Source organism: Sebastes fasciatus, chromosome 16, assembly GCF_043250625.1.
Source record: "Sebastes fasciatus isolate fSebFas1 chromosome 16, fSebFas1.pri, whole genome shotgun sequence".
NCBI lineage: Eukaryota > Metazoa > Chordata > Actinopteri > Perciformes > Sebastidae > Sebastes > Sebastes fasciatus.
In genome coordinates, this window is record NC_133810.1 from 8,441,959 (window position 1) to 8,455,392 (window position 13,434).

The 13,434-nt window shown below is 38.8% G+C and overlaps 1 protein-coding gene across 3 annotated transcripts; it reads right to left on the reverse strand.

The window, feature by feature from the left end:
• Positions 1 to 433: 433 nt before the first annotated feature.
• On the reverse strand, positions 434 to 5,391 carry irf1b (interferon regulatory factor 1b). Of its 3 annotated transcripts, XM_074612277.1 has the most exons (10): positions 5,245 to 5,391; positions 3,998 to 4,090; positions 3,287 to 3,386; positions 3,011 to 3,178; positions 2,801 to 2,841; positions 2,540 to 2,672; positions 2,297 to 2,416; positions 2,141 to 2,169; positions 1,858 to 1,966; positions 434 to 1,155 (listed from the first exon to the last, which is right to left on the reverse strand). In XM_074612277.1, exons 2-10 carry the CDS (start codon positions 4,082 to 4,084, stop codon positions 1,049 to 1,051), a joined length of 894 nt encoding a protein of 297 aa, XP_074468378.1. In that variant the 5' UTR covers positions 4,085 to 4,090; positions 5,245 to 5,391; the 3' UTR covers positions 434 to 1,048. The 3 variants fall into 3 exon arrangements, 2 of the variants coding, with proteins under 2 accessions (XP_074468378.1, XP_074468379.1); XR_012590489.1 differs by lacking the exon at positions 2,141 to 2,169 and having other exon boundaries at positions 1,858 to 1,980; positions 2,277 to 2,416; positions 5,245 to 5,389; XM_074612278.1 differs by lacking the exon at positions 1,858 to 1,966 and having other exon boundaries at positions 5,245 to 5,389.
• Between the last annotated feature and the right edge of the window lie 8,043 nt (positions 5,392 to 13,434).

Consider the following 13,434-nt stretch of genomic DNA (forward strand, 5'->3'; position numbering starts at 1 on the left):
ATATCACATTAATAAATAACTATTTATTGTGCGGAACAACTCATCTCTCTTCTCTGTTATGATGTCATAACCTCTTAATGAGTAGTAATGTTTTTTGTTTTTTTTAGTCCGCCAAAATGTTAAATCCAGTTATGCTTTTTTGTTAAAAATAGAATATTAACAAGAGATGTTGCATGATTTTAAATGCATTTTGGAGCTTTTATTAAGGAATTAATTATTAAAATAATCATGTACGGTATATTATGATGATTTGGACCAAGATAATTTGACTTTTTCCAATGAGAGCCTTAAATACAGGGCTGCTACGGCTGAGTTTGGCTCACTTATTCTCGCCAATATGAGGCTTTAACATCTGGTCAGAGTCAGCACCTAAAGGCATCCATCTCTGCACACATATACACTTAAAGCCCTTCATAATAAAGAGTCATATTCATTCACATTTAGATTTTTTTTATTTTATAAAAAACACACACAAACAAGAACAACTATATACACACATAGTTTTAAACAACTGCTTTAAGCAAACAATTTTTGAAGTAGAGCTTTCACCAGAAGTTACTAGAAACTCAACTAAAATGGGCTTGTGCACATAACGGAAAAACTGCTATTATGTGAATTACTGTACTGTACATTAACTACCTGTCAAATGTTGAGCGCACATGTTGAGTATGATCCTGTCCTGCCTGAACAAAAACAATTCCTGTGCTATTACAACATCGTCACAAATAAACTGAGCATCAAAATGCCTTGAACCAGCCAATGACATAGACAATGAACAGCTTATGAGTAGCACAACAGGGCACTTCCTAACTTCTCTTCATAACTTCACACAGGAAAGCTCTATGAACTGCTACCGAGCGTCAAACACGCGGCACATGTTGGGGGGGAGGGGTGGCGTTGTAGCTTAAAGTGTTGACACCGCCCATCACCGCCTGGAGGGATGATGATGATGATGATGATGGGTGGGTGGGAGTATGGCGGGCAGGATGAGCTTTTCAAAAGTCCAAAGTATCAAAGCACCATCCTGCCCTTTCCTGTCCTGAAGATCTCAAAGCATTGGCATCTGTTGACAAAAGCTGTTCCACAAGTCGTCTGTGGGGTTTGAGAAGTCTGTGCCCAAAGTCGTGTACTGTGGCAGTTCCTCTAGCTCGTCGACTGTAAAACAAACACAGGAAATGCAAGGTCAGGGCGGTGACGAAAAACATTACTGTATTATTAAAGGCTAGACATTTCTGGAAGTGACATTCTGTTGTGAACTTGGCCCATGGACTTTGAAAAACGCTGACTTTTATCCAGGCAGAGAGGGTCGAAAGATGCTATTAAGTTGCATTATGGGAAATGTAGGATCCAGTGTTTTTGACCCTTAAAAGGGACTAAAAGCCAGGATATCTCAAACTCTGCTGCATGAATTTCCACCCTTCTTTTGTCAATCTGTCTCTCTTGTGTGTGCGATGCTATATCGCTAGAGTAGTGTAAGAAAATATTGAAAATATTGCGATATTATATTTTGTGATACTGTATTGTACCTCTCAAAATATTGCTGTGATGTCGGATGTTACAGGGACTGTGATAAATGCAGATGCAGATCCCACTGTCCTGATTGCACATGGTAGTGTGTAACAGTTTTCCTAAAATTAGATTTAAAAACTCATAATATATCGCAATGAATCGTAACCCCTGTATCGCGATACATATCGCATCGCCAGATTCTTGCCAATGCAGAGCCCAACTTGACTTTATTAAACTTTAAAGTGTAATATTTTGTAATGCATAGTGCTATAATGTGCTTAACCAGTGGCATTCTGTTGCACATGAATTTAGAGCCAGTTGTCCATCTACTCTATTAGTAACATTTACCTGAGGAAGATTCACTCCACTGGCTCCCTGGACTGGTGCATGCTTCATTGCTCAGGAACCCCTTGCCGTCTAAACTCCAGGTTGAGTCTCTCTCCAGTTGCTGGCAAATCTGAAAGAGCAACACTGGACTGAATATCGCTATAATATTTTTGAACAACTTCAAAAAGTCTTATCTTATTGTTTTGGGGTATTAATACACAAGCCAAACAGGCAGAATGAGACAATCATGGGTATTCCTGTCAATGAAAAATGCATGCTGATAAGAGTCGGAGGCCACGCTTACCTGGATAATGTCGTCGGTGTAGTCGAAATCTGGAAGGTCGCAGCAAATAGAGAGGGAGAGAAAGGGAGGGGGCGTGAGTATGGCACTGTGATATCTATCTATCTGTTTGTTATTGAGGTTAAAAATGTATCAGCACGTGTGGTGTTGTTGTCTTACCGTCGCTGTGCTCAGGTGAAACTTCAAATCTCTGGCAGAAGTTGCTTGGAAAGCTACTCGGGCCGATTTCAATTGACAAAGACCAGTCAGGAACCTCAGATGGAGCCACGAATGTGAAGTCTGTAACCAAACACATTAAGAACAGTTTTTGTTACTTGTTTGCCCGTTTTGACTGAATGGCACAGGGAATTGCAGCGTTATCAAGTTTATTTTTCTTCAACTATCCATGTTTTGTTTCCTCACCTTGCTGCTCGGTGTGCACTGTGCTGTCGACTGTGTTCTCCTGAGTGGACGAGGTGTCTTCCTGCATTGACTCGTGCATGGGAGAGTGAGTGTCGCTGCAGTCTTCGTCTTCCTCCACCTTGATCATCGGGCCCTGAAGAGATAGAGTCACAATCGGTAAGATTTAGGAAATTAGACATCTGCAGCTTTATGTCCAGCTACTGCCATTAAAATAACATTATAGAAGAAGTAGAATGGTCATAACATAATCGCAGTATTTACCTTCTTCCTCAGCTTTGTTTCCTTTGCTTTGCTTCGTTTGTCTGTGAAGATGAAAGAAAAGACATTACTTAAACAGCTCATTGTGTGATTGTAGAACAAACTGAATCATGAGTCAAACAGAAAAAGAAAAAAAAAAAAGATCAGCAGCCAGCAGACGCTGCACACCAACGTTAATGAACGCCTTTGCTCGCTTCCTGTCAGTTTTCTCACCTCTACATTTTGGACTGGTAGGCAGCATCCTGAAGACGCGCACAGCTTTGTGTCCTTTGTTGACGCTCCTATCTTTCACCTCCTCGATGTCGGGCAGCGAGTTCATCGCGCAGCGGAAGTTGGCTTTCCATGTCTTTGGGTCACAGGCCTGACCTTCCACGTATTTCCCTGCAGGATGCATTTTGTTTAGTTTCATTTCCATCCAAAAAAAATAAATAAAGAATGCTCTGTGTTATTTATCTGCAGAGTTTGGCGTGTGCGGTCACACTTGCTTACCTGTGTGGATGGCCCACTGCTTGAACAGACATGCGTCTTTGTCCAGCTCCCAGCCGTGACGAGCGGCATGCTTCCAGGGGATGGAGAACATTGTCTTATCCTGGAAGATAAAAAAAAAGAAAATATTTAGTTGGAACGAGGGTTTAACATAAAATATGAGCATAAATGTTCAAATATTGCACGAGGCTGCCACTCAAACTGAGCATCTAACTCGTAGGCTACTGATAACTGTTGTCATGGCCTTAAATTATGTAAAAATATGTTATTTGCATAGCACACACACACACACCAAACAAGCTTTTGGTAATTGTTTTAGTTTGAACATGTTAGGAGGATATTTTAAATTTCTCTTTGGCATGTTTGGCCCATTTCCCACTTAAAGATAAAGTGGTAATAGTAGAATACGCTGTAATATCTATGAGAAAGACACCAAACTTTAATAGCACTTTAAGTTATTTACAGCACCAAAATCCATCCCAACTTGAGCTTCTACTGCTACTGCTACTCTAAAAATAACATGCAAATATTGTGTGGCAAAAAACGACACGTGCAGCCTTGCAGTTCACTTCCCTGTTTGGAGGACCTCCAACACTACAACAAAATACATTTCAAAATGTCTTGTTTCTGTGCTCATTTCAATATACTTGACTACACATGCCATTAACTTGAACCAATCCTATTAGTTTCAGGAGGAAATAAACATCTTCTCACCTTGTCCAACCAAGTCAGACCGGAGACAGACTGTGACTCGATCTGCTGCTCCAGCCATGGCCTCATCCTCATCCTTGACACTGGCATGTTTGCCTGTAAAATGCAACAAGAAAAAAGGGTTATTTAGATTAAATGAGGAATGCAATGTGTGTGATATATACAGCAGTAAGAGGAAATCAACTCCCTCCCTATCTGTCTCGGCTGTCAGATTTAGTGCTGCCTGCAGGAGTGAGAGGAGTTCACGGCCAGGGCATGCAGAAGAACAGGGGGGCGTTTTACGCGTGGGAGGGAGAGCAACTTATGGAGGTCTACATAGACTAAAAAACATTTCCTGATTGATTTTTTGAGGCTTTTACATTCTAGAAAGTGTTCAAATGCTCTAGGACTCATTTTGGAGTTCAAAAGTTTGAAAAACGGTCATGCAACTCGATTCTATCCAAGCTGGAGCCATTTGGAGACGTGCGAACTCTTAATAAGTAGTAATGTTTTTTGTTTTTTTTAGTCCGCCAAAATGTTAAATCCAGTTATGCTTTTTTGTTAAAAAAAAATAGAATATTAACAAGTGATGTTGCATGATTTTAAATGCTTTTTTTTTTTTTTTTAAGGAATTAATTATTAAAATAATCGTATATATTGTGATAATTTGACTTTTTCCAATAAGACCCTTAATTTCAGGGCTGCTAAGGCTGAGTTTGGCTCACTTATTCTCGCCAATATGAGGCTTTAACATCTGGTCAGAGTCAAAAGTTTGAAAAAAATTTCGTGCAGCTCGATTTTATCCAAGCTGGAGACATTTGGAGACGTGCGCCGAAAGATCCCCTGCGCGCGTAAAGAGCACACTCCTCCTCCTCCTGCACTGCTGCATGCACACCGTAGCTATAGGTTGAGAAAAAAATCCCTCCATCTCTGTTGAATCACCTCCTGTCTATAAATAAGAGTAATTCTGTGCGCATAGTGTGCAAAAAAAAATAGGGCTAAACGCGAACTTTACTATAGATTTTAAGAAAATCCCTCCATCTTTGTTGAATCAACTCCTGTCTATAGATAAAGAGTCCTTCTGTGCGCAATGTGTGCACAAATAAGGGCTAAACTCGAACTTTACAATCTTAAAAAAAAATTAAAAACATTTCTAAATGAGTCGTTTGGAGGCTACTAATTACATTCTTGTAAAAAAAAAGAAGCAGAATAAAAATGTTTAAAATCTGAGCATGCAAGTAGAAGTGATAAATGAATATCAAGTCACTTACAGACTCTTGCTTGTTTCTATGATCCGTGAGAGGAAAAATGCACAAGAAGGATAGTCCGATTGGTTTGAGTTTTGATCCAGAGAAGCTTCTCTTCGTCTTTGAGTTATCCACTTGAAGAAGACCTGTCTTGATCAGAAGTGAGTACCGTGCTCTAACAGCCTGCTCTTATTTATATGGGAGCGCGAGCATGTCAGGGTTTTCCCCAACTGAGCGAGGAACCGTGCACACTGTAAAAAAATGTCCATCCTGAAAAAAAAAGTAAAATCAAGTCGACTAAGAGCTCTGTTTTTCAACGAGTTCTTATTCTTATTCTTGTGGAATTATTATTTAACACGTTTAAAACCATTGTAACTCCATGCATGTGATATTTATTCTTCACAGGAAGCATGCACATTGTAAATAAGAGGTAGAAAAAGCACATCAAGTGCAGTTGACACCAAACTATTTATTCTTTAATCTGCAAAATAAAACATCTTTCAACCAAACTTCCACTGTAAACAACACATCTCATATCTGAATATCTGCACATCATCCCACAAGTATAACAACAAAAATGTGATTTGAAGACACTACAGGATAAAATTAAGTTATGTTAGAGTGGATGTTTTTTGCAGTGCACCAACGCATGCGCACTGTGAGCCCCTCAGAGCAGTAGAAGCATTTCCGAGAAATCACGTTGTTGAATGCAAGAAGGAAGTTTATAACAACAAGGGCTTGATCGGTTGATTGCACGTAGACAGGGCTGACCCTCCAACACCTTAAAAGACTAGTTTTATATTTAACACGGGACACTTCTGCACACTATGCACATGGCCTGCTTATTGCACACCTTTTAATATGTGCAGGTATTGTCACACAGTGATGTGGATTTTATATTTAAGGATGAAGTAATAAAAGTATGACAGGATATAATTTTATGATATTATTATTATTATTGATTATAATATAAATACTAATTGATATGCCTATAGCACTTAGTACATATTGCAGAATAAACCTATTTTTATAATAATTTATAATATAATACAAATAATAATAATAAAACAGATTTATAGGCCTATAGCATTTAGTACATATTGCAGAATCATTTTTATAATATTTAATATTATAAATTATTATTATATGTTAATGTGTCATACAGGCCTACAGTACATAGTTATACAGTGATATTAATAATAATAATTATTAAATTTTTTAGTATAAGGCTTGTAGTGATAGAATCTGTAATATAAATGTGTATTGTGGAGATTGTGCAATGTGTTTTTTATTAAAATAACATCATGCATCTAAACTATCACCTGCACACGTACATGGTTCATTCATCCTGCAGATACCAAAGGTAACCCACGCCCGGCGTGATAAACATGTGCATGGGACCAGCCCTTCAGTGTAAACAGAAACTCACTTGAGAAGTCAGGCATTTACAAGAAATGGTGTAATAATTTTAGTCTGCCAGTAGGGGCGGTAGCAGCACAGGCTTGGATCATAGTAGAGGAGCATGCAGTTGCAGTCATGTTGATCTGAGCTGGTGATGATGACATAATAACGTGGAAGCAGGAGCAGCAGCAGCAGCTGTATTGAATCAGGCTGCTCAGCTTTTGCGCGCGTTATCATTCATATATGTGATACTAATTCACCAAGAGAGCGCATGAAATGTTTAAAGAGCATGCACCAAACTGCAAAGGAGTGAATGAAAGTGGCAGGACATATTTAAAAAAATGTTATTATGTTTTATTATGATTTACATTTTGGATTTTGGTGCTTGGTTTTTCTCACGTTTTGCACCAGCTCCTCCAATGGGGAGTTTTAATATGTGTAATAAAAGTATGACAGGATATGGTATTATGATATTATTATGATTATTATTACTATTAGTATAGTAGTAGTAGTAGTAGTAGTAGTATTAATATAATTATTAATTATAATATGAATACTGATTTAAATGCTTATAGCATTTAGTACGTATTACAGAATAAACCTATTTTTTATAATAATTTATAATATAATAAAAATACAGATGTATAGGCCTATAGCACTTAGTACATATTGCAGAATAAACTTATTTTTATAATATTTATTATTATAAATTATTATTATTATATGTTAGCATCGGTGCACACATAGGTTGCTCTCTCCATGGGGAGTTTTGGGAACCCCCAGACTGTTTGGTGTCGCAGCTACTGTACCGGTGCTGCTGCTGCTGTCCATCTAGGGACTTCCCACGTGTTGTGTTTGCGCGCTCGTGCATGTGATGCACGGGCTCGAGCGTTTTGTGGGAGGGAATAGCAGGGAGTTTTCCTGCGGAATTTTCACCGGCAGTCAGGCTGTGGGATTTCCCAATAAAGACAGAGAGCTGGATTGGTAGAGGGGAAAATAAGGATGGTTTTCCCACCGATTATTGTTGTCACCTCCCTGTTAATGATTGATGATCACAGTGTGGAGAGAAACATGTGAATTATAGGAAATCACTGGAATGGCTGAGGCAAAACGCAACTGATGAAACACAACTATTTAATTTATTTAATATATGTCTTCAACAATAGTTACCTAAATATATATTTTTTTATTTTGTACATACTCATTTCTATCTAAGATGACCAGATGTGGGACACGTTACCAAGGTTGAGAGGTAGTCTACTATGTTGATATGTCTATCTAACTTAAATAAACATTTCTATTCTGCCCCTTATCTTGTAACATCTCTATGCTTTGCCTGAATGCATCCATAGATCGGCACGTCTCTTTGAGCCAAACATTGAACATGAACTGTGTTGCTTCATGTCGTATTCCCCCCTGTGTGAAATTGAAAAATAACTGGCAAATTTCACAAAAAACTCTGAGAATGACCTTCCACCGACTTATAAATAGTTTCCCAGTCTTTGTTGTATCTGCGCTTCCTTTTTCTTTGTGGTAGTTTCCATCATATTCCGCCTAAACCTGCATAACTTGTGACTTTTTCGTGACTTGCAATTTTCTCCGTTGGCCATAATGTAGCAAAGACGGTGAAATGTCAACCTGCACTTGACCCTTGTGTGGTCAGTTTGACAGCAAACAAAGCCCCGTGATGACAGACTTCCCTGCTTTCTTCACAGCCGTTGGATAAAAGCCAGATTCTAAGAAAGCGTCTGTCCTGCAGTGGTTTGACTTTTGAAAACTAGAGCCAAGGGATAAAAATGCTGTGCAGTCCCTCGTAAAGTGGGACACCTGGTCACCCTATTTCTGTACAGGGCCGGCTTAATGGTAGGTATTCCACAGGGGCCACATTTGACGCTTAATTGGCTACCGCTAGACACACTCGGCACCCGATTGGACGAATGCTTTCGCTCGTGGGCTGCTGCTCCCAGCTTTCAAACCGGAACGAGCATGGCGGCTCGTTTGGAAACTTTCTTCTCTTATATCACGAAAGTAGATCCCCGAAATATGTTTCTGAAAACATTTTATGTGAGAAATAAGCCACGCAGGTGCTGAATCTGTCTTCATTTTGAATCGTCAACGGTTAGTTTAAAAGTTTCTCGGGAGTTTCCAGAGGCGGCGAGTCGCATCGGACGCCCGTGATCACAATAAACTAGCCTAGACCTCAACTTTCTGCAAATGTGGAGCGGCCGACGTGACGCCCCGTCTCTCGAATCTCACGCTACGCTACCAAAATGCATTGCACGGCTGCTTACATAGACAATGAATGGGAAGCGTGGAAAGGACGGAGGCTGTGGACATGTACCATAAGGCGTAGGCCATATAGGCGGTTGCCTACGGCGCCACCTTCTCGGGATCGCTGGTCGCCCTCTAAAAAAATTTAAGTAAATAAATAAATACAAACCTATAGCTCTAAAGCGGCGGTGGCGGTGGAGGGATCCAAATCCAAATTTCGCCAAGGGCGCCAAAAGGGTTTCTATCAGCAACAAACATTTAGATCTGTAAACAATCTATCATCTAGAAATATAACAACACAGCTTGTTCACCATTTCCAGGTTTCAACTTAAATCTACTTTATTTACAACATAATCCTGGGATTTACTTTACCTTACACCAGTAATTCTGCATTTAGCACAGTCTTTAAACTCCATGTAAGGTGTTTTCACACCCACTGTGACACATTACTGCTCATGTATTGCACCGTGGGCATACAGTGATAGTGATTCTGATTATTTAGGCCACCTGCAAGGATAAGGCAGTAATGTAAAGCTTTGTGGTGAGACAAGCAGCTTGAGTATCCAATCTCCCTCTGGACCATCTGCTTTAACAGCTCACTGACACTGGATCAAGTCAAAGCCTTCCTTAGTTAGTTAGCAATTACACTTCGACCTCATGCACGGTAGGAGTGTTGGGCGTAAACAGCAGGGTAGAATATCTAGTGTTTCTGATAACATATTTTACCCCATTTGATCAGAATTTTAGGGGAATTTAGTCTTTCTCTCAGTTGAATCATGTCTTGCATAGTTTGTTTTCATTTTCCTTTTAGTTGAACTGTCATTGGTTGATGTTTCTCTCCTGCCTCAGTGGTTGTTCTCTTCTTCTTTTCTCACTTTAGAAATATTTTCCATATCAAACCCCTGCCAAAGCTCACGCAGTGACCCACATGTTACACAAATATTTGGTAAAGTATAAAGGTATTGCTTTATTATAGGGGTTCATGTTCATTTCCTAATAATTTCCAGTCCTGGGATAAAAAAAGATTTGTCCCAATTGTGGCAAAACAAACTGTCAGAAAGAGAAACAAATTGTTAGAAACATAGTTATTTCCCGGAAACCTATTGGAAATTTAATATTTATTGACCCATAAAATAAAGCATTACTGATATAAAAGACAAAATGTGATGAAAGGAGAAAAGAAGAATCAGTCTACTAAAATATTACTGCATTTTTATCCAATAATTTAAAATCCCATAAGCATTTTCTGACCTTTTGACCTTTTTCTGTTATAACACTCTGGTGTTAGAGAAGCTGTGAGACAACAGACAGTGTGGGAAAAGGGAGGGATGGTATGGGTGGAGGTAGAGAAAGGCAAGATGAAGGAGAGATAAACAAAGGAGGTGAGAAGAATGATATAAATATATTATGGCAACAAGTTCTACAACATGTGCTGAAGATTTACAGACATGAGTTAACTTGTGGAGTTTCCATAAATGTCATCAACTTCCCCAGGCCATTCAGACACTAATTACATAATCTCTGCAGGTTTCACCCAAACTGGCCTGCTGGTGAAGTTTAGCACCCCCGTCAGTACGATAAGGGTACTGTTTCTGAGTGACACAACACACCATCCTTTGTAAATTCATCAAGAGCTGTGAGATGGGGCTGTTGAGCTGAAATTTTCTTCTTATAAAAGTATTAGCAAGAAGTGGTGGAATTAATAAATTAAATAAATGAACAATAATTCAACAGTGAAATACTCACTGTCATTAATACCGCATTTATACTGCACATTTTAAGAACTATTCTTATTTATACAATTCTTGCATTTATATTTAACACTCTTAATATATCTCACTTTTCAGCATTTTGTATTTACTTATTTACACTGTGGTTGTATAGTGTATGTGTTTGATGCACTTATTTGTACATATTTCTTATATTTCTAATTTCTTTGTCTTTCTCTACATATATTGTGTTATATATCGTAGCATTATGCACATACTCTTTTATTTCTATTTTCTTACATTTCTCTATGCTTTTATACAAGAGCAGCAAAAGTATTTCTGATTCTGAAATATTAATATTAATAGATCCAATAGATCCTTTATGTAAACGTACCAATACATAATTTAAATTTACTTAAAGTTTTTTCTAAAAAAATAAATAAAAGTACAACTAAGTTCTGCTGCATATATTTGAATTTATTCCTCCATAATATTTTTTTTAGTGAAATATTGGAGAGTTTTACCTCTTTGGGTCCCAAACTGTTGTTTAATTGAAACCATCTGAGAAATTTGGAGGGGAAATGTCTCTTTGGTGGAACTCTGGCCTCTGAAATGTGACATGGAGCCAAAACTAGACACTGCTATTTATTGAGAAGTCACAAACCGAAAAGTGTGTTTTTATGTTAAAATTAGGGATGTCAATCGCGACTGCAAATTAATCTCACATTTGTTATCTGTTCAAAATGTACCTTAAAGGGAGATTTGTCAAGTATTTAATACTCTTATCAGCATGGGAGTGGACAAATATACCTGCTTTATGCAAATGTATGTATATATCTATTACTGGAAATCAATTAACAACACAAAACAATGACAAATATTGTCCAGAAACCCTCACAGGTACTGCATTTAGCATAAAGAATATGCTCAAATCATAACATGGCAAACTGCAGCCCAACAGGCAACAACAGCTGTCAGTGTGTCAGTGTGCTGACTTGACTATGACTTGCCCCAAACTGCATGTGATTATCATAAAGTGGGCATGTCAGTAAAGGGGAGACTCGTGGGTACCCAGAGAACCCATTTTCATTCACATATCTTGAGGTCAGAGGTCAAGGGACCCCTTTGAAAATGGCCATCCCTTTTTTTCCGCGCCAAAATTTAGTGTAAGTTTGGAGCGTTATTTTTCCTTCTTCTCGACAAGCTAGTAGCTTTAAAACTAGAATCACAAGAAAACTCTGTTTGGCCTCTGTGAGGCGGGAGATTGTTGGCCTCCCAGGTTCCGCATGGCTTGTTCCTCCACCTGTTTTTATCTTATCGCTCTCCCTGCTTGATTTATCTCATGCCTTTGCCCCGTTCTGCCGTCCTTCAACTATGTGTCTCCTCTGTTACTCCCTGTAACTTCCTCCTATAATTAAACACAGACTGCCGGTCAAATGCTGTGCAGTACCCTGAATGAAACTATAAGGTCACATTGTGGAGAGGTATCTCATTTGATTGGTGCCTTACAAAGACTGAAGTTAGTTCTCTGAGTTGGTACTGTGCACGAACACATGGTTACTGATTAAACCCCGTGTGGAGGCAGAAACCAGGAGACGTCAGTAAAATGTATTCAGAGGGTCACTGGGTTAAAGTGATGTCATGCTTTGGCTACTTGTTATCTTTACTGCTGTAAAACATGATAAAGAATCCAGAGGCAGACAGATATGTTTTTGTACAATCTATACACTTCCATTTATACCAACATCTTTCATTCATCTTTTTGAATCTCTTGCCTTCAACAGGTCTTTACACCAGATCTATTTTTTGCAGGTTATTTGTCCTCTTAGTGGAATCTGTTTTATCCTCTCATCTGATTTTCCAGTTTATGGTCTCAATCGCTAGTTTCAAGTCTTCTTCAATACAGCATGATGTTCATTTAGTAAATTATTAGAGTCAAATAGACCATAAAGCAGGGGATGCTTTAGGGCGTGGCTACCTTGTGATTGACAGATCGCTACCACGGCGTTGTCCGGTCTGGACTTTCACAGTGTGATTTCAGTTCATTCTTAAAAATGTCTTACTCAGCGTTTGGTTGTAGCTCCACCCTCTCGTGTCACTTCTGGTTGCAAGAAGTTGCCACTTACAGTATGTGTTTTATATAGGTTAAAGGTTACATTCAGTATCATAGGAGGTCAGCTATATATTCTGGAGCTAACCTCTTACGAGTCTTAAAAGTGATCATTAAAATTTTTAAATCCACTCGAAGACGGAGTGGGAGCCAATGAAGTGCTTTTTTGTGATGTGTTCTGGACCTGATTATGAATCAGCTGAAGTTTATAGAGGTTTCATCATGTGAGGCGTGAGAAGAGTGCACTGCAGTAAAAGACCTCTTTCTAACCCACTCACAAGTTTTATGTGTTTGCTTAGATTTCCTTTGCTTTGCGTCAGTATTGTAACATAACTGTTTGCTCGCTCCGGCCTTGGTTATTTTTTAGCCACGCTAGCAGTAGGTCATGCTGACACTGGGGATGTCTGTCCATCTGGATCAAAGTTCACCACTTTGATCCAGACTGAAATATCTCAACAACTGTTTAATGGATTGTTATGAAAGTTTGTACAGACATTCAGCCACCAATTGTGCTTTTCAATAAAATGTCTTCACTTTTGGATGGATTGTCAGACATTCATGTCCCGCTTAGAATGAATTGTGTCGGCGATCCTTTGACTTTTCATCTATTGCCATCATCAGGTCAACATTTGTCCAATACTTTGATTTATGACCAAATACCTACAAAACTAATGACATTCCCATCAGCCTCAGCTGGACTTTTTGTTCAGTGCAACTGATCAA

Excerpts from the sequence above, each read along its gene's own strand:
- irf1b (XM_074612277.1), bottom strand. The coding sequence starts at position 4,084 with ATGCCAGTGTCAAGGATGAGGATGAGGCCATGGCTGGAGCAGCAGATC. Across the intron at positions 3,179-3,286 it reads GCAGTGGGCCATCCACACAG|GGAAATACGTGGAAGGTCAG; the intron begins GTAAGCAAGTGT and ends TGCATCCTGCAG. Across the intron at positions 1,156-1,857 it reads GTGGAGTGAATCTTCCTCAG|TCGACGAGCTAGAGGAACTG; the intron begins GTAAATGTTACT and ends TTTGTTTTACAG.